The sequence below is a fragment of the Mytilus trossulus genome, chromosome 1 (assembly GCF_036588685.1).
Source record: "Mytilus trossulus isolate FHL-02 chromosome 1, PNRI_Mtr1.1.1.hap1, whole genome shotgun sequence".
NCBI lineage: Eukaryota > Metazoa > Mollusca > Bivalvia > Mytilida > Mytilidae > Mytilus > Mytilus trossulus.
The window spans coordinates 99,677,270-99,704,850 of record NC_086373.1 but is presented as its reverse complement, the minus strand read 5'-3'; the positions used below and the strand labels follow the sequence as shown (position 1 = coordinate 99,704,850).

The 27,581-nt window shown below is 31.9% G+C and overlaps 1 protein-coding gene across 4 annotated transcripts in view; it reads left to right on the top strand.

The window, feature by feature from the left end:
* Nucleotides 1–27,581, top strand: part of LOC134693509 (potassium voltage-gated channel subfamily B member 2-like) — a 116,238-nt gene that overhangs the window by 55,231 nt on the left and 33,426 nt on the right. For 3 of the 4 annotated variants that reach the window (XM_063554349.1, XM_063554355.1, XM_063554369.1), the window contains exon 3: nt 25,760–26,588. In XM_063554349.1, coding sequence (XP_063410419.1) covers nt 25,760–26,588 — 829 coding nt within the window. Of the gene's footprint in view, nt 1–20,459; nt 20,762–25,759; nt 26,589–27,581 lie in introns of those variants that run through there. The other variant, XM_063554362.1, reaches the window with a different exon arrangement.

The following is a 27,581-nucleotide window of genomic DNA, read 5'->3' as shown; positions in this document are numbered from 1 at the left end:
ATTGAGAGTATATTCATCTGCTTAAATACATATGTTACGTGTGTTTATTCGAAAATTAATATATATATATATATTTGTAAAGCGAGATTTGTTTTGAATTTGTTTCTTCTTAGTATTCAGTAGCACACATAGTTGCAATATGTCATTATTTCTTACCTATATATTAACAATATATTGAATTGAAATATTAGCTAGTATTAAACCGTTCGAATATGTTCTAATATGACTTACAAAATAAAATGAATGTGATTATGAAGGTGAAAAAAAAAAAGAAAATTAGACGCTCTTTCGTCTTAGATGATTTTCTTCTTAGAAACTTGCAACGATTGTTCAGCACATCATGCCTAAGGAATGCGATTGTCAAGTCATTGGACAAAAAAGTAAAATCACAGAATTACTGAACTAGGAAAGTTCAAAACGGAAAGTCCCTAATCAAATACAAAATCAAATGGTAAAACACGTTAAGGGAATGGACAACAACTGTCGTTTGACTTAGCATTGATAAGGTATCTACTTTCTCGTTGGTCGAAACATTTACAACACCTAATATTTGACGGCATTAAATAAAATGATGCTTTAAAGAACAGTGTTTGTTGAAAATAGTTTTTTTATGATAGGTTGAACTCACACTTGTTTAATTTTCTTAAACGAAATGATTCTTTTTATCAGAATATGACCATCATAACTCACTTTAAACATTACAACGAGTACCTTAGTTGTTATTTTAGTCCGGAGGTTTTAAGATACGTTGAGCTTCACCAATAAAGAATACGGACTGAAATCTCGATGTTTTCAAATTTTACATATTAAGCAGGATCTGCTGAACCTACCAAAACAACTGACATCCCCTCCCACAGTTTTTCGAGTTGCTTTTTGTTTAGTTCAATACTTTTTATATAAAGGCAACAGTCGTATACCGCTGTTCGAAATTCATAAAAACGATTGAGGAAAAATCAAATCCGGGTTAAAAACTAAAACTGAAGGAAACACATCAAATATAAGAGGAGAACTACGACACAACAGAAACACAACACTAAAAAGTAACACACACAAAAACGAACTTTAATATAACAATGACCATTTGCAATGGTGGTTTGAACCTGGTTTTCTTTAGGCTGTTGTTCGTTTTAATTCTATGGCGTTGTCATTTTGTCTTCGACTTATGATTTTATTATGCCTTAGTCATTTTATGCCTCTCTTTCGATCTAAATATGGTATACAACCCATGTCAATGATACTGGAGAAAAACCCTAAATTTTTTCCGTATTCGTTTTATTTTATTCGAAATACTCATAATGCAATGATTCTTTGCTGCAATTACTAGTGTTCTGTAGATAAACGATATTTTTTTGTTGGAGGTGTATTGTTTGTGCTGTATTTAGTCAAATATGATGTTTTATGCTTTTGCTAGTGTTATCATATGATCATAGTCCATCATAATTGACGTTTCGGATTTTAAATGTATAAGATTATAAGCTTGGTATATTTTTTTTACAAGTGTTAGTTTTTACAAATTGTCGAATATTGAAATAATTATTGTATATCAAGAATGTCAATCAGTCTTTAGTCGCAACAACTATATTTCAATAAATAAGCAGCCCATATCTTTTTTCCAAGGCTTATTTAGAGTTATAAGCTCGGTCGCACGAGGAAAACATTATAATGGCTTATCGGTATACTTTTATTGACTGCTTACAATTTGATTTGCATTACCTGCGCAAATTGTAGCTTAATATGGATATGTATGTGATAATAGCCATCGCAATCGTCATGTCATATTAAGTAGAATAACGCCGCTTTCTAATAATGATTTTCTAAGGTGTATTTCTGAGTATCTGAGATTTATACAGAAACAGTTTCAAAATGAGTAGTTAAAAAAAGAAAAGAGAGAGAGAGAGAGAGAGACGGAAGCTACGAACGGGATATTCAAACTCCTATAAGTAGATAACAAACTGGCAATGTCATGGCGAAAAATAAACTGACAGAAAAACGACCAAAAAGTCAAACAAAAGTATACAAAGCACAACATAGAAAACTAAACACCGAGCAACACGAGCTTCTCATATATTGTAAAGTTATTTATTTTCGTGGGTATCAATTTTCGTGGATACAGAAAAACTTGCATTTTCGTGGGTATTAGATTTCGTGGTTTTGTAAATATATACATACAAAGCCTTTTTTTTAAATATTTACTATTCGTTGAACATTTGAATTCGCAGCTCATATGTACCCACATAACCCACGAAAATTGGTATCCAACGAATAATAATGCATCCACAGTATATGGCTTCAATCCGAAGTACGAGTACAACAGATTTGTATGGACAATTGCACCCCTTATTGAATTGTTGTTAGTTGTATGATTTATGGTCTTTTTTGGCATTTAAAACAAGTTGTTGACAATAACTGCTACAACACATCATTTATCCTGTTTTTTGTAGATAATAAGTGACAAGTCAATCTTTCATGATTTTTCTAATAATCTTAACAAGTTACAGACACTGTCAAAATTTATATCAGAAGTACATATTTATAATAAAAAGTACAACGAACCGATGTAATTTTTGCCTTGAGAGACTTCAAGCGTGTTTTGTTTTGCACATATACCAAATAACTAACGAGAAATGCGACATATTATCAGTTATAAAATCCGCTGGGGTAATTTTGTCTGGGCATAAATCGTCGCTGAGGATGACAAAAATTCACTGATATAACTAATGGTAATGCAGCTATAATGTGTTTTTACTTCAGTGCAATTTTTTTCATCACAATTAAATGACTTTTTGGTTAACACAACATTGATGTATATATTATTAAACGGTAATCTACGTTTGATCGTACCTGCAATAAACCAAAATGGCATTGCTAATCGGCGATTATCGGTAAATTACGATTGATCGTACCTGCAATAAACCAAAATGGCATTGCTAATCGGCGATTATCGGTAAATTACGATTGATCGTACCTGCAATAAACCAAAATGGCATTGCTAATCGGCGATTATCGGTAAATTACGATTCATGTCAAATTATCAATTAATTGAATGTGAAGTTTTGTATAGTTGTGTGCAGAATAATATCATGGGATCGTCTGTTACAGAAAACAAGAAATGAATTTTATGGAAAATGTCAAAAATTAATTAAGCGGGAATAGTGCCAATGAAATATTCATTGACATTGTATTTCCAACTAGATACCAAATTAAACTATAAATACGAAACCTGAAAACCATAGAATCCGATAAATGACTTGTTTTGTATGCATTGCAATATTTTAGAAAACCTATTTGTTTTATCGACATTATTATTTTGATTCTGATTGCTTAGCACAAGAAAAAATTGATAGAAAGCATACAGTTTATAGATACCAAATTCAAACTGAAATGTTTAGAGCCATGTTCTAAAACTATATGTACAGAAATGTAAAGTAAAATTACAAAAATAAGGAACTCCGAGGAAAATTCAAAACGGAAAGTCTCTAATCAAATGGCAAAATTAAATGATAAAACACATGAATAGACAACAACTGACATATGTCTGACTAATATATTATATCACATGAAATGGATAACATGAATAACATAGATATTGGTTAATATACAACATACCACGCTAACCAATAGCACCCTACCCTTCCGACTAAATAGACGAACTTGTTTTATTGTCATTAATCCCTGAAGACCGCCATAAATATTGGGAACACACAAATCCATATTACCGGCAAATAAACAAAACATTGACTTAAAATGACGTCATTCTGTGGTCTCGAGGGTCAGTAAATTTCTGTAAATTTAGGATGGAAAATATACAAACTTATCTCACTGTAATCCCCATAGAATAAATCTTTTAAAAGAAAACATGAAAATGCTCTAAGATAATCTAGATGTGAAATGCTTGCAAGGTACTCTTTATTTTCATCCACCACATAACTCACGTACATATAAATGTGTAGTCAGTAATTTATAAACTGTCTCAGACAGTGAAATCAAACTAGAATCTAGAAGAAAACTCCTACCAACACGCACATATATATGTAGGATGCGAGTGCTTTAGGGGCTTTAGCTGCATTAATCAAAGTGTTACTTGGCTCGTATAATAAAACATTTTCGCTTGATTTATACACGATGTTGTGTTTTGTTAAGGATTATTCTATTTCTATTATATTATTCGTTATAGATATTTCATCGTTTGATTTCATTGTATCGATTGTACTAAACTAAATATTTATAATGAAATGTCATAAAAGATCCCTTCAATAGAGATCAGCCATTTGTCACCTGCTATCGTGAATGCCGGGACCTTTTTATAGAATGAGTAAATAAAATTAATACAGTTGATCAATCCAAGTGACATATTCATTCATCAGCATATAGTTCTCAGACTTATGAATAATAAATAGAATAAAAACGAAAGTTTATTATAACAATTATGCCTTAAATTTATTCCGATACATGGATATGCTGTCAGTAAGAATGAAAATCCTTCACCGAGGCCACAGTTTGTAGCAATTCATTTCTTCTCATTTTGCTTGCCTTGTCAAAACTGTCCCGTGGTTGTAGATATCCTTCTTTGAGTCATTGTAATATTCTGCCCTTTCGTTTAGAATATTTGCAACAGTACAGCAAATCATTCCGTAAAACCCAACAGTTCATCTTGTTGATTATTGCTGTAATTAAGGCATCCCACATTCACCAGCAATAGATATCAATATATACGTAGGTCCCAAATTAACGCAATATTTCATTCCTTCAAGACTTTTATCGACAGTCATGTCCAGTTATAAATATTCAGTAAACGCAATAAACATTGCGTTCAAATGTTAAGATTGGTATCAGGGGTTTATCCCGTATGCTTTAATCTAATCACCTCTAACTTCGAGGCTGGAATTATAATAAATTACATGAATATCAAATCTTATTCGGGATTTGCTGACACTTCTTTGGTCCCCATTTGAAAAGAGCTTTATAAAGATCTATCATAAGCTTTTATTTTCGGGACTCCAAAAAATGTGGTGGCCTCGGTTGCCAATTGATATAGGTAGTTCATCTACAGTTACATGTATTACTAGCTTGTCAGCTTTGATGTTGTTGGTTCGAACCCTGCACGTTTGACTCCGTAGACATCCAAAAAAGTATATAACTAAAAAGTATGAGATTAAACTTGAACATCGAAGTAAACCACATATCTCCTTTTGTTCATAATAAAAATATGCCATTGCTGGAAACCTATATATCCTGATATTTATAAATGAAAACAATATAATTTTGTCGATTTATAATTTTCAAAGATAAAATAACTGTACGCTTCTTGATGTTAATAACATGCAGTATTCGATTCCAAAAAATGAAATGCAACAAATAATGAGATCGCACGAAACACGAATCCTACTTTTTGTTAAAGGTCAATATAATTTAAATGAGTTATACGCTATATCTAGTTTTCATTAATCAACCTAGAAAAAAACCGTAAATGATCTTACAGAACTTGAAAGTTTCGGTAACCTTCTTTGTCTATTCGATTACTTAAGATGTCAATTATTTGACACTCTCATCAAGTTTCAATTTCGACTTTAATTATGAATTTGTTCCCCTGCGAATTGGTTGATACATTTAAATTTTAGCTTGATGTAAATTCGACAATGGTTTTCAGATCGTTTTAAATATCAGTAATGGTTGGCATTACAAGACAGATCCTATTGGTTTAAAATAAGTACTAAACCACGGTGTGATTGCATCCTGAATTAATGTTCTTGTTAACAAAGCTTTGAAATTATTTCAAAGTTAACGAAATATCATTAAAGTAAATTGTATGGTGAAATCAATTGTTGTATTGCAGAGAAGTCTATTTCTGTGGATCATTAGTACTCAAGTTTTGTTATTATCCAGACCTTGCTTTGGCCTTTGATTCTTGGGAAGCGAGAATCGATACTGAATAACACAATTATTTAGAATAGTAATTTATATCTTACTTAGTTTTTATTTGTGTTTTGCTACATTTGTTTTACAGCTTATGCCGTATATATACTTTTCAATGTGCGTCATACCATTCGTGGGGACGATTATTGTTTTTGTTTGAAATAACAGCAAATCAGACAAGCAAAATAAAGCGTTGATCTAATCGAGCAAATACACGCTACAAATTAAAAAGATATATATACACATTATCATCGTGGCAGTATTTGAAAATAAAGATAACTTATTACGCATATATAGACAATGTTCTATTTCTGTGAAAGACACTTCTATTTAAGATTAAAACAGGTGAAAAACACCCCAGATTAATACAAGAATATCTCTCACAGAACATTCGTTTTTTAGTCCACTTGGTATCCATCTCCTATTTCTATTTAAAAGAAGATGATTTTTCTAGAATATCTTTCGCAGAAAACTGTCTTTAGGGTCAACCTACCGTACGTCGTTTATTCTGTTTTTCTGTGAAAGACATTACAAATTAATACTAGAATAGCGTTCACGTAAATTCCCGGTTCTTTTAGTCTACTTGTCTTTTATCGTCTATGACTTTTCCTATTTTGACCTTTTTTTCTTAAACCAATTTTTAATAATAATCTCTGATTTAGGTCCTATGCTAATTTTAACAAATCTGTTCCACCTGGGATTTATGATTGAAATGCCCTTAACGCTCCTGTGGCAGGATTTAGGGTATTTGTGGCAAATAGTTTTCATTTAAAAAAAATCTTTCCGAAAATTAACTATAAAGGAATGGTGTATAATATATCCTCTACACATAATCTTCATTTGAAATATGGCTGCAAGAGTCCGTCTTCTGGTTGGAGAAGAATCTTCTGTGCTGCAGCTACCAGTCGAAACGTTCTGAAACTTGATTGGATTATGAAGTCGGAAATAAATCCTCTACTTATAACTTATTCAATATTTATCTGTTGGCAAATATTGTAGTAATGGTGCATAATTACCAAAGGAATTATGTGGGAGAAATACATCTTTTTCTGTAGAACTTATAAGCCTGTACATAAACAAAATATTGGCCTTATGGTGTGTGGAGTGTACCAAGGTTAAGTAAAGAGAAGCTTGTTTGATAGTTTTTGTAACAAGCAATATTTGATGAATAAAAATATAAGATTGTTAAAAAACATAGTCTTCGCTTTCCAGATTCAACTTGAAAAGGGATCTTCGCTTGACTATTTATATTTTAGATTGTAGATTATGAGATCGGAAAAGGGAACTACAAGACATTCATTTCTCAAGCCACAAAGGATCAGGACTGCGCATGTTTACTTTTTAAAAAAAACAAGATAATTTACCAACATCATGCATAGATGGGTGGTTATACACACACATTGATTTTAAATGATATCCTAAAGTTATAAAGGCAGACGTCCAGGATTATCATAAATAGTTTTGATATTTCAATTGGTTAAGGCGGGCAGTCATATTGGTAGAAGCTTTATGTTTGATTGTTCTCCGTTCTTATATCAATAGAACTTCTTTATCTGTATGTATACTTATTTTGATGAAACCATTTTCATCATCTGAATTAAGAAAATCTCTTATTCTACTTCTGTCAGTAGAAGCAACCGATTTTCTACACTTTACTAGATCCGTCATTACTTTGAAAATGTGGATGCCAATGATAAAGTGAGACCAAACGAAAGTCACACCAATAGACATGAAGTCCGAGATGCACTCTCGAATAAAACAAATGCTAATATCAAAGAACCACCCTGAAGCGGAATCTTCTTCCAATAAATGGGATAGATTCACATGCACTGAGTGTTTTCAATGCTGTGCTATATGATCAAAGCTAAGTCTCCAGATACCCATATTAAGAAAAAAATAAAATCACAAAAATATCAAGCTCTGAAGAAAATTCAAAACAGAAAGTCTATTATCAAGTTGTACATAGTTTTGGGCGAACACAAACATGTGCATAGACTAAGATTCAGTCTTGTCGTAGGTTCATACTTGTTGAACGCAAATTGTGTAGCTTACGTTCTGTCGTAAGTTTTCAGGATGAATTGTTTCAAATTTTGTCATATCGGAAACTTTTATTGCTGATTATATACCTTATGGAATTTGTTCATAATTCGTCTACAGGGTCACTAACCTGTCAACTCTGATATTAAGAATTTGACTGCAATTAACTTCTAGCCTTTCCTGCCTCTGTTGGGGATTTTCGCTTGGCACTCCAACAAGGGTTTTCTCCAGGCACTGAAGCTTTACCCACCAATAAAACCATGAAATAGCTCTGAGTTATGTTAAAAGCTTTAGATACCACCAATCAATCAATGCATGTGAATTCTGGTAAGGTGCCAAACGCCAATCGTATCATAAATCATTATCTACGGGATCAATCCTGCATATCGTTAATCTAGTCAATTGTTGGATTTGCTGTTGTCTTAGCTGTAGCCATTTCCGGTGCAGTTCTGCTTTTAAATGAGACAAATTTGGAAGAAGAGGTTCAAATGCTGATATGCTACGACCTTGCATGTCCCAAAATACTCAATCCGATTCAAATCCGTGCTCATAGCTGGACACTAAAGAGAAGTCAAGGCTTCCCCATGGAGGTAGTGGCTAGTTAAAATAGGGGACAACAACTGACTGAAGAACGTTCTTGGTGTATTAACAACTGTTATGTTTTTTTCTAATTGTCAATCATGGGAGATGCATTCCGATATTATTACAGAAGACTTCTCCTTGGAGGTAGGTAGTTATGGCTCTTAAAGGATCCGGCATTGTGTTGTCAACGATAAAATCAGGTCTTACAGCTAGTGGGTAGTTGTCAAAATAGGGGATAACAACTGGCTGAAGACCTTTTTTGGTGCATTAACAACTGTTATGTTTTGGGGTTATCAAGTCTAATTGTCAATCATGGGAGATGCATCCCCATATTATTACAGAGCCTCCATCGTAACAAACACTCGGTTGGATGTTACTTGATGCATGTGTCGTATGTTTCTGTCTGCAAACTCTTATGACGTCCAATAGCTTTAAAAGGGATATTTCTTTAAGCTTCATGCAGATAATCTGTCATCTTTGAGCCTCCCATATTCGTCTTCTTATCATGTTCACATGGAATGAAAAAATATTCATGAGTGGACATGATTAAATCTAGATATTGCATGGAAGGCACGGCTCACTAGCATTATACGTCAATACCTGAAATTCTTGGAAACATGATATCCCTCAATATATCATGGGGGGGGGGGCTTCACTTTCCTTTTTGTATGTATGTATGTATGTATGTATGTATGTATGTACATACATTGTCAAGGATATATGATTTATACCCAAAATAAGATTTTTTGCAATATGCAACATTTAAAAGAAGAGAATGAACAGCTATAAAACAAGGTTCAATTCACCATTTTCTACATCTGAGAAATGCTTTAACCAAGTCAGGAATATAGCAGTTGGTTTTCCATTCGTTTGATGTGTTTCACCATTTGATCTTGGTATTTTGATTAGGGACTTTGAATTTTCCTCGGAGTTCAGTATTTTTGTTATTTAAATTTTTGCTCATCTGGATAAAAGCTCAGTTATTTTAATTGTTTCATGAATATTATTGTATTTTCGATCTTTGTCCTTTATAGATATGCTTGCTCTCTGTCTGATTTAGTTTGAATCCCTCATTCGTTTTTTTAGTTTTATTTTCCGTACTTTTTGTCCTGTACGCAACACACATTATCCTAGTCATCATGTTCGTACAATAGTCAATATTACAGCTATACTTACAAATGTTAAGTATGGTACAACTTGTAAATTTGGTTTTCAGTGATCTATAACTCCCAAATTTATTCCTCCAATTATTTTAGTCATATCCCCTCAGATGAGTGTAGACAAAATGCGTGCGTTTGACGTATTTGATTCTGTTTCTTTGATGAGTTTAAACAAAACAAATACATTTGCAAGGCATTAAATAATTAGCAGGAAGGCGTACGCGTGTAATGATAAATTAGTAGCTTAAGTGCTCGAAACTCTACGTTCTATTTAAATTGATATTTTAATACGTACAATGATATCATATAGACGAAGACCTTGCAAAGATAAATTAAATATATCTGTTCTTTTTTTTTATTATTAATATATACATTCTGACATAGAAGGCGTCTTTCCAAAGAGACATTTATTCAAAATGTAGGTCACTATTTCGTATAAAGAATACTAATCAAAAAGAAATATCAAAATGACACTAATATCAACCAGAAAGATTCTCTAAAGCCTTCACTAAAATTATATATTATGGAGTTGTCAATAGAGGATACATATGTCTAACATGACATCATATCATGGAGTTTTAAAAAGAGGAATCATATGTATCATATGATATTCTGTTCTGGAGTTGTTGATAGGGGATACATATGTCTCATATGATATTCTGTCCTGGAGTTGCTGATAGCTGATACATATGTCTAATATGATATTATATTATGGAGTTGTCAATAGTGGAATCATATGTCTAATATGATATCATATCATGGAGTTGTCAATAGAGGATTCAAATGTCTCATATTATATTTTATACTGAAGTTGTTTATAGGGGTTACATATGTCTCATATGATATTTTATACTGAAGTTGTTTATAGGGGATACATATGTCTTATACAATATTATATCATAAAGTTGTCAAAAGAAACTACAATATTACTGAATCCTGAGGAAAATTCAAAACAGGAAGTCCATAATCAAATGGTAAATCAAAAGCTCAAACACATCAAACGAATGGATAACACCTTTCGTATTCCTGACTTTGTACAGGCATTGCCTAATGTAGAAAATTCATTATATTGACAAAGATGCATAAACAAAACAAACAGACCTTGTAAAAATTTCAAAATACAGCAAGCAGTCGAAAGCAGCGGGATTTATAAGTACAGAGTCTTGCATATATGTAACAAAGAAACATTAAAAGCCGTAGAGACAAAGCACATAGCAAAAATGTCTAGTTTGGTATGCTATCATGGAGTTGTTAAAGTAGGTAAACATGTTTGGTATGGTATACTATAATGGAGTTAGCAGTAGTGGTATACATGTTTGGTATGGAACATTATAATGAAGTTGTCATTGTAAAATTGGGTACAAATATTTGGTATGGTTTAAAATCATGGAGTTGTCAAATAAGGGTATAAATGTCTAGCATGGTGTATTTTCATAGAGTTGTCAATTAAAAATAAAATGTCTGGTATGGTGTATTTTCATGGAGTTGTAAATGATGAGTACAAATATCTGGTTCCCCTCTTTGATGGGTTTCCCTCAGTTTTAGTTTGTAACCCAGATTTGTTTGCTTGTGGTTTTTTTCGTAATCAATTTATGAATTTTGAACAACGCTATACTACTGTTGCCTTTATTTGGTATAATATTATGGAGTCTAATATAATGTTTATCATGACAATGTGAATACAGAATACAAATATCTTGTAAAGTGTACTTTCATACAGTTGCAATAGAGGAAACAAATTTCTAGTGTAAAATACCCTCATGAAGTTTTTAGTAGGTAATACCTTTGCCATATTTGGTATACTATCATCGAGTTGAGAAAATAGGATATGTTGTTACTCACAAAAAAAGTTGACGATGGTAGTTAAGTGTTTTGCACACTATTTAACCTGAGATCACTCCCAGTTTTTGGTTGGGTTCGAGTTGCTCAGTCTTTAGTTTTCTATATTGTTTCTTGTGTATTATTATTTTCTGTTTGTCTTCTTCATTTTTAGCCATGGCCTTGTTAGTTTATTTCGATTAACGAGTTTGACTGTTCCTCTGGTATCTTTCGCCCTTCTATTTTTTTAAATTCTTCTGAGAAAAATATTTCTGTTATATACAGAGGACATTGTAACACATTCCTCAGTTATTCAGTTCATTGTTTAGGGAGAAGTTGTTGATGTCATTGTCTCCAGATATAGAACCCCATAGACGGGATGATAAAAAGGATGTTAAGCTGTAGTTCATTCTATAAATCATTTCGGTTTCAAATAATACAGATGATCTACGAGAACGTCAATTCGATACAAACATTTAAATTCATCCGTTAAGGAATTGTAGATGAAAATTCTTACATCTAATGAGAAAGCCTTATAATCGATTTGTATGTATTCTCCAAATTCAAAGCACATCATATCAATATCAAGTGTAAAGATACCATTGTGTGAAAGGAAACAAAACATAACTTTCAATTAAAAAAAACTATGAATGTGTTAAAAAATAAAATGTGCATATAAACAATTATCTTTCATTATATTCTTTTAATGTATTTTAACCAACAACTATTTTTTCCAAAAGAATAATTGACTTGGTTAAACGGGATCATATGAACAATAAAAAGTTTAGATAATTACACATTCATTTAGTCTTTCTGTTGATGTAAATGAACTATGTCAAACAAGTAAGAAAGAAGTATGCTCGACAAGGCCCTTACATTGTCCTTTCCTTTGACAGTTATTTTTTAAATACTAATAGTTCTTTTATATGTGTGTTGGCGGTTGTATGTGTTGCTTTTTTGTGTTCCTGTGTTTCTTTTACTTTCATTTTATAGTTTGGCTTTGCTTTTGGTTTGCAACCTGAATCTGTTTTTTCCCAAGCGATTTATGAGTTTTCAACACAGGTATGCTACTATTGCCTTTATTTCTTAGATAAAATTTCACACTGTATCAAAGTTAAAACAATCACTTTGACTTAGAAATATATATTTACCAAGGTTCATTTGATGACGTCAACATAAACATTAATTTCCGTTTTTAATTGAGTTTAAAGATAACAAATCAAGTTCCATATCTAACACAAATAGCGCATGTGGCATCGAATAATATATGTAAACGTTGTGTTTATTATATCAAACGCCCATTAGACAGATTCAGTGTATATAAATTGTCGAATATTGTCCTCTATTTTCTAGACCAGAGGTGGTGAAATCAAGAATATTTTCCTAACTTTCACCTAAACCTTTATAGGCCTATTTAGAATGGTGATTTTATGCCATCAACAACTTCTTCAGAGAAATAGTTTGCATTAAAAAATTATGCATGCACAAATACAATGTTTATCATCTTTTTCTCAATTACTGGTTAGGGACCGACGAAGTCTGAGAGGGACTTTAGGTTTGCACTCCGTCCGTCTGTCTGCCTGTGTCTGTCTGTCCATCCGTCAGTCCGGCAAATCAGTTTTCCGGATATTTTTTTCTCTACAAACGTAAAGATATTGATTTTTAATTTGGTATATAGTTTTATCATAACTATTTATAGATCACGTTTGAATTTTGTTCTGGTCTGATGATTTTGTGCAGATCCTTGGACTAAGAAAATTCACAGAAATAATCAGTTTTCCACACTTTTTTGTCATGCTTGAAGGTGTTGATTATTTTATGCAGAGTTAGTCATTGGCCTTAGAAAATTCAGTCAATTTTTTTTGGTCCACACTTTTTTTCGTAATGCTTGAATATATTTCATTTTGTTCCAGTATGATGAATTCTTAACTGAAAGGGGACGATGTATTGCCATGCAATATTCTTAGAATGCCCGTTTTGTTAATAAATACCAATTTGAAAATGAATTATCTTGTTGAATAATAATGTATGTCAAAAGTTTTCAGGGTTTTTTTTATTGATAAAAAAATATGCAAGAAGAAAACCCAAAGTAGACAATTTGTTCATTTAATTGTCTTATTATTGTGATAAAACATCTCTCCGTGTATGGTAGATACAAATAATTAGTATTTGACAGACGTTTATTTTGTGTCTAAATTACATTTTTTGTCATTGAACGTTAATCTAGAGTAACCACAGATGTACCGAAGCAGTTTAAATAATATTCATTTATCTGTTCTGAATAATATTACTTTTTCTGATCTTAATATTTCAGAAACAAAAAATTTCTTAACATCAAATTTTTACAAAAATCAAATTCAATGTATCTCTACAAATGACTTTTGATTCACGTCCATACACGTACGAGCCACTTAAATTGTCTGTGTGTTAAGGTATATACTAAATGTTTATGAACTACTTAAGCCTTTATTTAGACGATATTTATATAACTTCGGTTTACTTTAGAAATACTGATACCAAAAAATAACCATGCAATAATGACTAAGTACCTACAAACTAATTCATGAATGAAGTTTTTTTAAAACATCTATAGCTATTGGGAAAAAGATAGTTTTATCGATGATATGTCAGGTTTAATCGTCATTTCTCCATAACAGAGGACAAAAAGAACCATCTGGTGTCGCCTTACACTTCCGTTTATCAAATAATCATATCTAAATAGACAGAAATAATGGAGTTCACTGGTCAATCAATAGGTAGAAATGTATTTTGTGTTCATCAGTATAGCATAGAGATATTGTAGTAATCAAGTATACCTAAACGTAATTAAATAATAAAACAGTAGTCATTGGTCAGCTGACGGAAATCAATGTGTCTAAGAAGTAACAGCAAATAACTACGTTGCTAAATAGAGTGGCTGGAACGGGTGACTTCATAAGATCAATACTTCAGAATCGTAAGCAATGTGAATAAATTGACATTTGTAGTACCATACAAAGAGTGTTTTATGACACTTGATTCAAAGAGCATATAGTGATTTTCAATGAATATCGCATAAACCTATTCATAAAACAGTCAAGAAATAAACAAAAACAATTGGAATAGTTTGATCTCCAAACAGTGAGAAACCAGACGCGTCAGGATAGTGAGCATAATATGCTATGCTGCAACCACTGTTACCCCGTTTCAACGATGTCAAATTTAATACTAGTAGCAAATTTCAAATCAAGCAATATGACAAAACATACAAAAATGTAAGACTGACAAGAATGAACATCATTTATCTTCAACAGTTTAGAATTAGGTCGAGTTTAGGAGAATTAAAAACAAACTGTGATCAGAAATTTCATTGTAGAGTGAAGAGATTTTGTAAAGTCGGTCATCGTTATAACCTTGCAATGGTAGTATTCTAATTAAGTTTTTTTTCCTAGTAAGGAAAACACTTGAGGAATTTAGTATTATCAGCAACGATTGCTTCGTCTACCGTGCGTTACTTCTCAAGAATGGAAAGTTGATAATGTTGAACAAATAATGTGGGAATAATACTCATAATGTGTAATTCCGTGAAGTTGTTGACTGCATTAATGCTTCTTCATTTTTCAGCTAAAAAACTTTCACCTTTTGGGATAGGAAGATAGAAGTGAATTATTGTCGTTCCAGTCAGGACTATAACAGTTGTTTTTTCGTTCGCTGTGTTTGAGCTTTTGATTTGTCTTTTAATAAGGGAATTTCCGTTTTGAATTTTCCTCGGAGTTTTTCTAAATAAAGGCAACAGTAGTATACCGCTGTTCAAAACTCGTAAAACTTGTAACACTGGGTAAAGGAAATAAATATACTGAAAATTATAATGCTTCAATAATCTGTGACTTTTTAATGGTTATTTATTCGGCGATATTATTTGTACGTTCTGAAGTATAATAATCATTTGTAATTTCCTTTCCAAAAACCCTGCTATTGGATGTCCTTAATGCAAGAATCGTAAAAATAGAAAATAGCGTTAAAATCAGACACATCTTTTACAATTGATTTCGTCCATCTGAACTTTATATCTGCAACTCCTCCTAAAACGACCTTTGAGAGAACTGTCAAAAGATATTTAATGTATTTTAAGAGAATTATGGGTTTAAACACAATGTACACCTGTAGAGCTCATCAACGTTCACGGTTTTTGGTTGTGTTTGAGTTACCAAATTTTCGGTTTTCTAGTTAGTGTTTTATGACTGCTTGTCTTTTTGACCATGAGGTTGTCAGGTTGGGTTTTTTTACTTGTCATTTTTTGTCAATTTATAGTATTTTCTCCTATTCTTTTTTATATAAAAATCAACAAATCTTAGACATTCACATTTGAAAAGTTTTAAATGTTCTTCATAAGGAAATGCATGTACCAATTTAGGAATTTGACAGTTGTTTTCCATTCATTGGATGTGTTTGAGATTTTGATTTTGATTTTTTGTAAACCGATTTTTTTGAATTTTTTAGTTTGTTTTTTGTCCTTCTTTTACATTGATATCTCTTCAGTGATGAAAAAGATTTAAAGAATATAAAAATCCGGACATGAAATCAGAGCTTTGCATAAATGGCATAGATTCCTTAATAAAAATTATGCAATTATTTCCAAAATATTATAACTGCAAAGTAAGGATAATTGGAATCTCATTAAGAGTAAAAATATCATCACCCAAATAAAACCCGGGAATTCCATCTACACAGTATAAAAAAGCCTTGGTTATCTAAATTTCTCTTATTAAATCACATTATCGTGTTTAAGTATTAAATCAAAACCCAAAAGGTTAAAACAAGAAGAACAGTTTTAATATTCATGACCTTTATGTGTCCTCCAACTCCAAGAAGCACAGACAACAACATGTCTGAAAGTGAATGATCGACCTGACATAAAAGCGTCCACAAAACGCATGATCTAGAAAAATGAAATTTAACCGAACCAAAAACCGGTTTTAACACAGGACCCCGCTGGGATGAGCAGTGTTTTTCAATGCGTAACTAGTCATATTTCTCATTTTACGCGCAGAACAGATGATAAATACGTAGTGATTACATTTATTTTGTAAATAAAGAAACTCAATCAAAGTTGCCCTGTTGAAATGGCTATGCTAACATTATGAACATGGATTGTTTGTTCATTTTTTGTTGTATCAATGATATATGAAATGCTTATCAGTCAAAAACAGACAGTTTGGCGATTAATTGGCAATGAAAGCAGAACAGATAAGTTTTTTTTAATTGATAGTTTAAGTGTTGCATCTCTATTTTATAAAATTATAACGAGATGGTGGCCAACAAAATTGCTATTGACAGCCAGAATTGTATTTGAATGACATTTTACTATGCAAATCCTAAATGAAGATGTTACTTAGTTGTTAAACTTGGATGAGATTTGATTTTCATTATCAACATGTCATAAAGACTTCTTTTTAAATTATTGTGCATATGCAAAATTAAAAAGAATAAGTATAAAGATCAGTTATAACGTCCCTAAGGAATATATATGTTATTATTCATATTATAAATTTGGTGAAGAGGTCAATGCTTTTGTTTTAACTAACAAGAGACGGAAAAATACAAATAGAATTTTGAACCTCTTAAGTTGACATCAAACTGACAATATCAAGGCAAGAAAACAAATACAAAAAATTCAAAAGACAACCAATAGATTACAATACACAACATAATAATTTAATTTAAAACTGAATACAATGTCATAATACCTGTACCTGTCGGAACAAATATTCTATACTATTTATTCCGTTAGGAACATTTACTGTAATATTTATTCCTGTGGAAAAAATATTCCAGAATAGTTTTTCCATTTGGAACTTATATTATGAAGGAACTTTTATTCCGTGACAATGCAACTTGAACCTCACCAAAATCTCAGGAGGATCATAGGTGCAAAATTGAAATCTCCTAATTGCACATATGTTATAAAGCTAGTTCTCAATTCATATACACTTGATTGCATTGAACCAGAACTTTGTCAATAAATAAAGGAAACATTACTGCACCGCTGTTCAGAAATCACAAATCGACAAAGAGAAAACAAATATGGGTTTTAAACTGAAACTGAGGAAAGTTTCAACTATAAATTTTTAATACTTAATAAATTAATTAAAATTTTGAAGATTTTGAACTTATTGAGATGGAATGTTTTGACCACTAAACAAAATCATGATCTCACTGTTGCTGCAGACAGGGTTCATTTATGCTCACTAGAACACCTTCTTTTCTTAAGTTAGTGGCTGTACCTTTGGCTTGTTAGTTTTCATTTTTATACATTGTTACAATAAATAATAGCTTGTGTATAATCTGGTAAAAGAACCCATATATTTGATTATGCCAAATGACTACATGTACTTAAAGTTTGTTTAAAAATATCAAACTAAGGGTATTTTATTTCATTACTCTAGCTTATCCTTTATAGCATTGAATATCTTAAAATCCGTGAGATATTTAGGATCGCTAAATATGAATCGGAGTTCCTCCAGACACTTGCAAAAACAAGAGGATCAAAGAGGCCAGATTATTCAATTGCACTTTCAGATATATTGATGATGTTCTTTCCATAAACAATCCGAACTTTTCTGATTGGGTTCCATTACTATATCCCCCAGAACTAGAAATTAAAGAAATAACAGACACGGCTTCCTCTGCATCATTTTTTAGACTTATACCTCGAATTTGACATACACAGTCATCTCAGTACAAGAACCTTTGACAAACGAGACGATTTTAATTTTGAAATAATAAATTTCCCCCACCTTAGTAGCAATATACCAACTTCACCTGCATATGGGATATTTATTTCCCAACTTATTCAATATTCAAGAGTTTGCAGCTCCTACTCAGACTTTGTAAACCATCATCAGTGTCTGTGTAGAAAGTTGATTAACCAGGGGGCATGTCTAAGAACGTCTTGTGCTTTTTCTAAAAAAAAGTTCATCGGAAGGTACCAAGACCTTGTTGATAAATATTCCGTATCAACTTCACAAATAATACACGATAGTCTTAATGTATAGATTCTGCGTTCTGATGTTGTTTATTATCTTAACAACGTGTTTATTGTTCTTTCATTTGTCTTTGTTCTATCATTAATATTACAATGTACTTATACTGTTGGATTGTTTTTTATGTGATATCCATTTGGCGTGGCTCGGTACTTAAACATCCCGTCAATGTGTTTGTATTGTCTTTCATTTGTTGCTAGTGTGTTTTGTATATACGACTTTTTGTATTTCTCTGGTTCTTATAACGTAATTCTGTACTTCAAAAGATCCCAGCAGTATGATATTGTTCTATTTTATGTCATTATGATATATTTCTATTATGAATTACAAAATACGTTGAACCACAAACGTCAAAATCATTCAATCGCATAGTGGAATTAACTATTTGTGGATTCTTATAAATTCTATATAACTTTTGGACTATTTCAAATCTCGGTCTATTTCTGAAATTTATGCTTACATACTTTTGATTTTGTAACCCTGTATGCTAACATTGCCTATGTGATAATTTTAAAATTGTTTGTAACGTACATTGAACGACAAACATATGTGACGTATTAACATTTTCTGACGTCAGACACGCGAAACAATGAATGTGCTTGTATGTAGATAGATGTTTTTGTGTTCTGTTTATAAATTAACCCTTTTAAATTGTTACATGATGATGACTGCTGTACCCATATTTTGACTATTTTATTTATTGTGTCGGTTTAGATAACGCATAACGAATTTGATGAGACAAAGTGAGAGGGTAAGCGCTATAAAACCAGGTTTAATCCACCATTTTCTACATTTGGAAATGCTTGTACCAAGTCAGGAATATGACAGTTCTTGTCCATCCGTTTTTGATGTGTTTTGTTATTTGATTTTGCCATGTGATTATGGACTTCCAAAATTGATTTTTCTCTGAGTTCAGTTTTTTTGTGATTTTACTTTTTACAAAGATGTCACTAACGCTACTCATTTTACTCACCGTTAACAGCAACACATAATGACATCATGTTTACCATCATTACAGCACACTTACTTCTTGTAACTACATTTTTCTGAGCAGCAAATCTTTAAGATTTTATATTTGCCAATCAAATACATATATAAGAAATGTTTTATATCGATCCAACACCATCGCCATTCAAAGTCAGGTGTAACAGAATTGAAACAAATTTGTAAGTGGATCGAAAACGGCTAATGGCGGCCATCAGTGTGTAAAATATCGCGATGCAATCGCTCGGAATAATTGATACAATCAGTATGGGCTTATAGTTATGCAGCTTCCTGACTTCATACATTTCTAATAACGATTTATAAATAATAAACGAGCTATCATCATCTACGTATGTAAATAGTTCGTGTCACAATAGTTGACAATAATTATATGTATACGCTAGCAGACGACAGCTCTTTCAAAATCAATACGAAGCAGAAGACAAGTTAAAAGGATGACCATGCTGCGGATCAACATTTCCATAAAAAGAAATCAGCAATAGTGTCGTTTATTCTTGCTGTGTTTGGCACCTGGTGAACTACCGTGTTACTCGCACGAGACTAAGGTACATGTGCTGCTATCTGCAAACAAATTACTGTTGATACGAGCCTGTCGCCTGAATCAATATGTTGACAATTTTCTAAGCAAACAGTAGTTGCTTTTGTGATAAAACAGATTTTCAACTTGGTGTCTGGTGGGATTAACTAAATACCATGTTTATCAATGAGCATAAGGACTCGTTGTTTGCTGTTTCAACAATGGCAGAATCACATGACTTAATGTATTACCATGACTATGGAATCGTATAGGAAACTAGGATTTGTGATATTATCTATGAGAGAAGGAACATATAATGACACGATTCACCGTTAAAAGGCTCTAGTTCTGTTTGATGGATTAAAACGGTTCCTTAATAAGATTACTTTTTACTTGTGTAAACAATTGAGTGGTTCTGTAAACCAAGTAACGTCATCTTCATTTGACATCTTCTTTACAATATGTCATCTCGAAGTCAAAGAAAAAGACATTTTCTAAAGAATTGTCTGGAGTTTATTTACAGTGGATGATCATCGGCCAGATTTGATCATTGTATTGATTTTGACATAAACTTAACATTTCTTGAACAGGAAGAATAAGTGTAGACTTTTGTGATCAAGGGAACTTGAAGAGGACATAATGATATAAGTGGTCCAATTCCACAACTAAATGTTACATGTAGGAACATGTGCGGTTGCCAACGAGGGGTAGGTCTATAATATAGTTTCATTAATGCGGCATCAAATCTTAAAATAGTAGAGGAGAATCCGGTTAATTGATGTAAAGGTTTACTAAATCACTGAATGAAATAACCCAAATAGACTACCTAATGAGAGTAACTCATTAAACTCACATACAAGAGCATTTGCTTCCAAACTTTATAAAAAAGAAGATGTTGGTTGCGCGAGCTTCAAAAAAATTACCAGAGTGTAATTCAATGCTATTAGAACGTTCTAAAATTAAAATATTTCATTTTCTCAATTCAAATCAGTGGCCAACCTAAATTCGGGACATAGAGCCCATTGTTTATATACAAAACTGAGTGTTAGCTTTAAAGGTTAATCATTTGGTCCATACGATGTCAGAGCACATTGTTTATATACAAAACTGAGTGTTAGTTTTAAATGATAATCATTTGGTCCATATTATGTCGTAATTTGTTTATTCAGTTTCGTTTTTAAATTTGACCACATTATTGATCAGTTTTAAAAGCAGCGAAGCTATATATTTAATTTTTGAATGCTTCCGAAAAGTATCGAGTGGCCATTTCAATTGCTTCCGAAATGTATCGAGTGGCCATTTCCTTTAATTGGTGATCTACAGGAAGAAATTTTGCTAAAATTAATTAGTGTTTTCAATAGCACAAATTATTGCGATGGTTTCTTATGGAATAACATTATAAAGTTGTTTATTGTTAAAAAAAAATCTTGAAGAATATACGTGAATCACTTAATTTGTATTATTGATTGAATTTTCTTTATACTTGTAATTTGTAGAACATTTTATTATGAATATGCATATATTAATATGATAAAATGAAATTAATCAGTTGCGGACGAAATCCGACCAATCCCCGATCAATAGCTATTACTTAGACAAGTATTGGCGATGTTATCTCATTTCAGGGATTATATTCAATTATTTATAGAATTATTTTTGAAAAAGGCGAGTCTTCTGGTTTAAAAATAAATACTGTAACCAAATATCTAGTAAACGAAATGCATGAAAGTCTTTTGAAAATTGCTTGATTCAATGTACTGCTAAAGACGTTCAACGTTTTAGGAAAGGAACGCTGTTTTATTTTATCGGCAGTACCGTTTTGAAAAAATAGTAATTTTGTTTAATGAAATCTACTTTCTGGAAAACATTAGCAACAAATGTCAAAGAACATGTTTTTGTTTTTTTCCAATTTTCTATTTACTCAAATTCTGAAATACTACATATTGAAACTTATCTAATGAAACAAGATACTGTAAAAAAATTTCACATTGTTGTTTTTCAGAAGAATTGGCGGTATTTTTTTCTTATTCCATATCTGCCAATAAGAATGGCGCGTTTGAGGGAAAAGTTATAGCAGTTCCCTAATGATACACAAGTTCTTTAACGAAATGGATTTCATTTCGTTATGATTAGAATCTAGGCCCTATAGTAATATTTCTCAAAGTCAAATCTGACATTATTTTAAACAAATAGTCCCTGGAGAAATCATCTTAGACATTGTTCATTGAGAATAGGAGCTACTAGAAAGTTCGACATACGATCTTTATGAATATTCACAACTGTCGTTTAGTATTCGTTTTGCCACTTTTTTCAATCCATCTTCCCATAGCAAGGAAGCTATTCGTTACAACCATATCAACCAGTAGTGTAAAAAGTCGATAAATCCATTGACCTGTACTGTAATCTACGATTAAATTTTCTGATTTATGCCATCCTTATTTTGCAGAAATTAGCAAATACAAGTTAGCGGATACATTTCTATTTACAATAAATATCATATGAAATTGATTTTCCTTTAAATAGTTTAATTCTCGGTTTTCCTTGTTGATACAATCGATAAATCGTGTGTATTACAATTATAAGTAATAACATCATCACACTGTGCCGATATTGAATTTCAGTTCGCGGAGTAACGGCTTTTACTGGACTCGGCAGGTATCTGAAATTAATTATTCCGGTATTATCCTTATTAGGCTCGCTTTGTTTAATTAAACTCTAACTAAATTACAACTAACAATTGAATAGAAGATCACATTCAGGTACTGAAAAGGAGTTCTTAATGAAATTATCTCTTTGCTTTATTTAGTATTTATACTAAGTTTAATACTATACTATCTAAATCGTGCAGTCGCAGTTCATATAGTCCAGAATATTACGGAAAAAAACGTTTGTGGAAAAAAAAATAGTAGGTCAGATTTTTTTCACCCTTTGAATGATATAAAATATTTTGTATTGCCCTTTAAAACTTGTTTTAGCAATATGATATTCAGGTTAAGGTTTCAAGTATTGTTTTATAACAAAATAAACATAATTAAACGACATTGGTGTTATGAATTGTACATTTAGGTATACGCTGCTTGAACAACGATATATAATGTTTCAAAACGGCTACGAAACAAAACATTTTTATTTGAGTGTATATTTATTATTATTGCATTGGGAGAAAAACTTGTGTATGATCCATTCGTCCTTTTAAGGAAAAAATATTGTAAAACTAAAATACGAAACTAATTCAAGATCAAATAGAAGTGAAAGACTTTTAGCGAGATAGAGAAACGTAGACGGTAAGCAGACGTTAATGGAACTTATTTTTTAAACCTGGTGCCTTTAAAATAATTTAATTTTGGACGTAAAAACGTCTTCTGATTGATCAACTAGTTTTGATGATTTACACCTTTTAAATCAATTTAAAATAATTTTGTTTTTGTCTATTTGAAAATGCTCAGAAACGTGGTGCACATTTTTAAATAACTTGCCACACGGGTTATTCAGTATGTACCACTTACTTTTAAACCGGAGAAAAGCATGAAAAAACGCTGATGACGTCACGGTCACATGACTAAATTATGTCTATGAGCTGATAAACAAAACAACGTCAACCAATCAGAAGACGAGTTAATTCCAAAAATAAATTATTTTTTCATAGAGAAAACAATATTACAGTCATCCCTTAAATATATTTGTCTGAGGGAGTACGTTCTTTGCAGCGTCATAGATAAGAAGTAATCGTTTAATCAAATGTTATGTTGCAACGTCATTAGATCAGGCCTCACGGGCATAAAACTTTCGAGCATGATTTTTGTACTCGGACTCGAAAATCAACCAATCAAATTGCTGGATTTCATGTTTCGAGCATGATTTTTGTGCTCCGAGCACTGAGCAAAGTTTTATGCCTTCAAGGCTTGAGGTAATCGTTTGATTGTCTCTTATCGTGAAAGGAAGATATTTTGCAATGCACTTAGATCAGAAGTAATAGTTTGATTGTCTCTTATCGTGAAAGGAAGATATTTTGCAATGTACTTAGATCAGAAGTAATCGTTTGATTGTCTCTTATCGTGAAAGGCAGATATTTTGCAATGTACTTAGATCAGAAGAAATCGTTTAATTGTCTCTTATCGTGAAAGGAAGATATTTTGCAATGTACTTAGATCAGAAGTAATCGTTTAATTGTCTCTTATCGTGAAAGGAAGATATTTTACAATGTACTTAAATCAGATGAAATCGTTTAACTGTTTCTCTTACCTAGCACGTGATTAACGTTGCAACGTTCTTAGATCATGTTTAAACGTTTAATTGCCCCCTTCCCATAAACGGGAACTATGTTGAAATGTTCTTCAAGTTAGATCAGAAGTTTTATTGCCTCCCTTGTTATGAACGTTCACTTGGTTATGTTGCCCAACCTTATTGAAACATAGTATTTTGATTTTTCGAATTACCAGTTGAGAGTGTATTTGGTGTAAGATTACACCAACATGTGTCCGGAAATCAGTATAATACAGTATCAATGCAATGTAGTGTCAATTTACTGAATGATGGATTGTTGTTTACATTAAACCAAGTTGTTCAATTTCGATAACAGATTGATTGATAGTTGTTTGCATAACGAGAAATGGCTCAATTTCGTTGAAATGATGTACATTTTTTTTTATCATCCTCACAACCAACGTATGATGTGAGCAAGATGACTACTATATATACACTTTTGCTGAGAAAGTGTACGTCATAGACAAAAATCTGAACCCTTAATATAAGTCGTTTCATCCAGTCATAAACAATAACTAAATTATCTCTAGTTTAAGAGGAAGCCACATCAGTTAATTACGACATATCGTCTTGGTGGTCATCAAATGATAATGGTAAATTAAAGAAGTACATAATTTGTCTTATATACTTACACACATATCATATACAATATCAAATATGTATATTTATTTATTGACGAAATTAACATATCCGTATATCTTTTTCTAGAAAGCCTAGAAAGCAAATTTCTTTACAAGATGCAAGAGTTTTACAAATCTATATCTCCTTTTGTTAAACTGTTCAATATCTGAAATTAAGTATACATAAACATGTATTATTAAAACGAAAATGTGTTTTGGCTTTGAAAATGTATCAGTTTTTCATCAACTGTATGTGAATTATAATTCTGATTATTAAGCCTATAACACTTATGATTGCATTTTGCCTTATATTTGTAAATGGATCATTAAAGCAGTAAAAATATATTGATTACTTTATTTTACAATAACTGAAAAATATAAACCAAATATGTACTGAACATATCAACTCCGTTTCTTACGGAACTGTAAATTATCTGCTTTGCGACTTCTTTAAATCCCTCCATTTTCTGTTGAAGGGAAATCAATGTTTGATTTTTATTACTTACTATCAGTGGTTTGTTATGCGGTAATCTATTTAGTTTATCTGTATTAGTTAACATTGAACGGAGTGGCAAAATAATCCATTTACAAGCAGGTTCTGTATAGAACGTGCATTTAATTTGTGTTTCCAGTGGTATAGAGATGGAATATATGATGCTGTCCCAGTGTGCATTTTATGTTGGATCTGATTATGCGTGCAATCGGTCAATAACATGGTGTATATTTGATTTCTTTGCATGCAATGTACATTATAGTTAATACTTGATTATTTCTGGGAATAACGATGTAAAAATAATTAACAAAGACGTGATTATTTTCCAGCTCAGGACAAGGGCGTGAATCAGACGGAACAAGCAATCTATCATCAAGAAGCGCCTCGATACACTACGATTCTAAATGCAAAAGAGATTCTATTGCATTTGAGCCACAGGGTTGTTCTGTAAACACAAACAAATACCGACGGCAGCGGGATACATCAAAACCAGAAGTGAAAATAATACCTAATCCAAATTCATTATCAACGTCTGCATTACCACCGAATAGCTCTATCACATCGATGCAGATAGCTGTGGATATGGGGGTGACAGGAGAAGCTGGTACGGGAGCATATTATCCGTATATAGAGAGTGGACCCCCGGACCCTAATGCTATAATAAGGAGTAAGGAAATTTCCAAACGTGTTGTGTTAAATGTCGGTGGTGTTAAACATGAAGTGTTATGGAGAACATTGGATAGAATGCCTCACACAAGACTTGGAAAATTGAAATTGTGTAATACACATGAAAGTTTGATGGAAATCTGCGATGATTATTCAATAGTTCATAATGAATATTTCTTTGATCGACATCCAAGGTCGTTTGCTTCTATTTTAAATTTTTATAGAACAGGAAAGTTACATCTTGTGGAAGAAATGTGCGTGTTGTCTTTCAGTGAGGATTTAGAATATTGGGGAATAGATGAACTGTACTTAGAATCTTGTTGTCAACATAAATATTATCAAAGGAAAGAACATGTTTACGAGGAAATTAGAAAGGAAGCTGAGAGTTTAAGACAAAGAGATGAGGAAGACTTTGGAAGTGGAAAGTGTTCTGCATGGAGGTCAAAAATATGGGATCTTTTGGAAAAACCTACAACTTCTATGGCTGCACGTGTAAGTACCTATAATGTTTATTTCTTATTTTACAGTTTTTGTATTCTAAATATCGTCTACACTTTTTATTTTCATTCCACACATTTTCTGTAATTGCATTCATCATAGTTTTCATCACTTGCACAACATGTTGTATGATTTTACATCTGTCATCAGTCAACCATTCTTAAGTGGTGTATTATTTTGATTATACTGAATAAAAAAATCACAGCCAAGAACAATAATTTCATAGCTGTAGATATGACTCAGCACCGTGGAGTATGTAGCGTATCTCGTGTTTGGTAGATGGCTTCACACACTACATGACAGATGATGTAATACATAATAAATGACGTTTTTATCTTAGATTTTCTTGTTAATTACAAGTACAAATACATCCATTATGTATAATATTCTGGCAACCAGTTTTTGAATTCAGGCATCTCTAGGGATGTCATGTCTGTGCATTATAGAATAATAGCCCTCTTCCAAAGATGACTACCATTATCGTTATTATTCATTTATTGTCTTTAATTTATGCTGATCAAAGATAATTGTATTACGATAAGAAGTAGTACATCTGTTTTTACCATAATCTGTCGTTATCTATAAAACTGTAGATTTCTGCCAAGTTTTGGTGTGGGCGGCTGTGGCATACTTCTTTTTGTTTAATCATCAAAGATGTTGTCAATAATGAAATATTCACACAAGAAATACACACAAAGTAGCATAATTTAAGACTGAGATGATTAACTTGCCGGTTTGGTTCCTGTCAGTTCAATGCATTGGTGATGTGTTTGTAATTTGTTTTTATGTTCTAAGAGCAATCTTATTTTCGATGTTAATTATAATTTAACGTCCAGAAGGTAGATTAGAAAAGACCGGTCATATTTTGACTGATACTTTGTTGTGTATTTGATACAATATATAAATAATAATTGAGAGTATTAGAATTGCTTCTGTTTTCAAAATTTTCCCATTTCACATACCGAAGTCACTTGGCATGGTTACGTC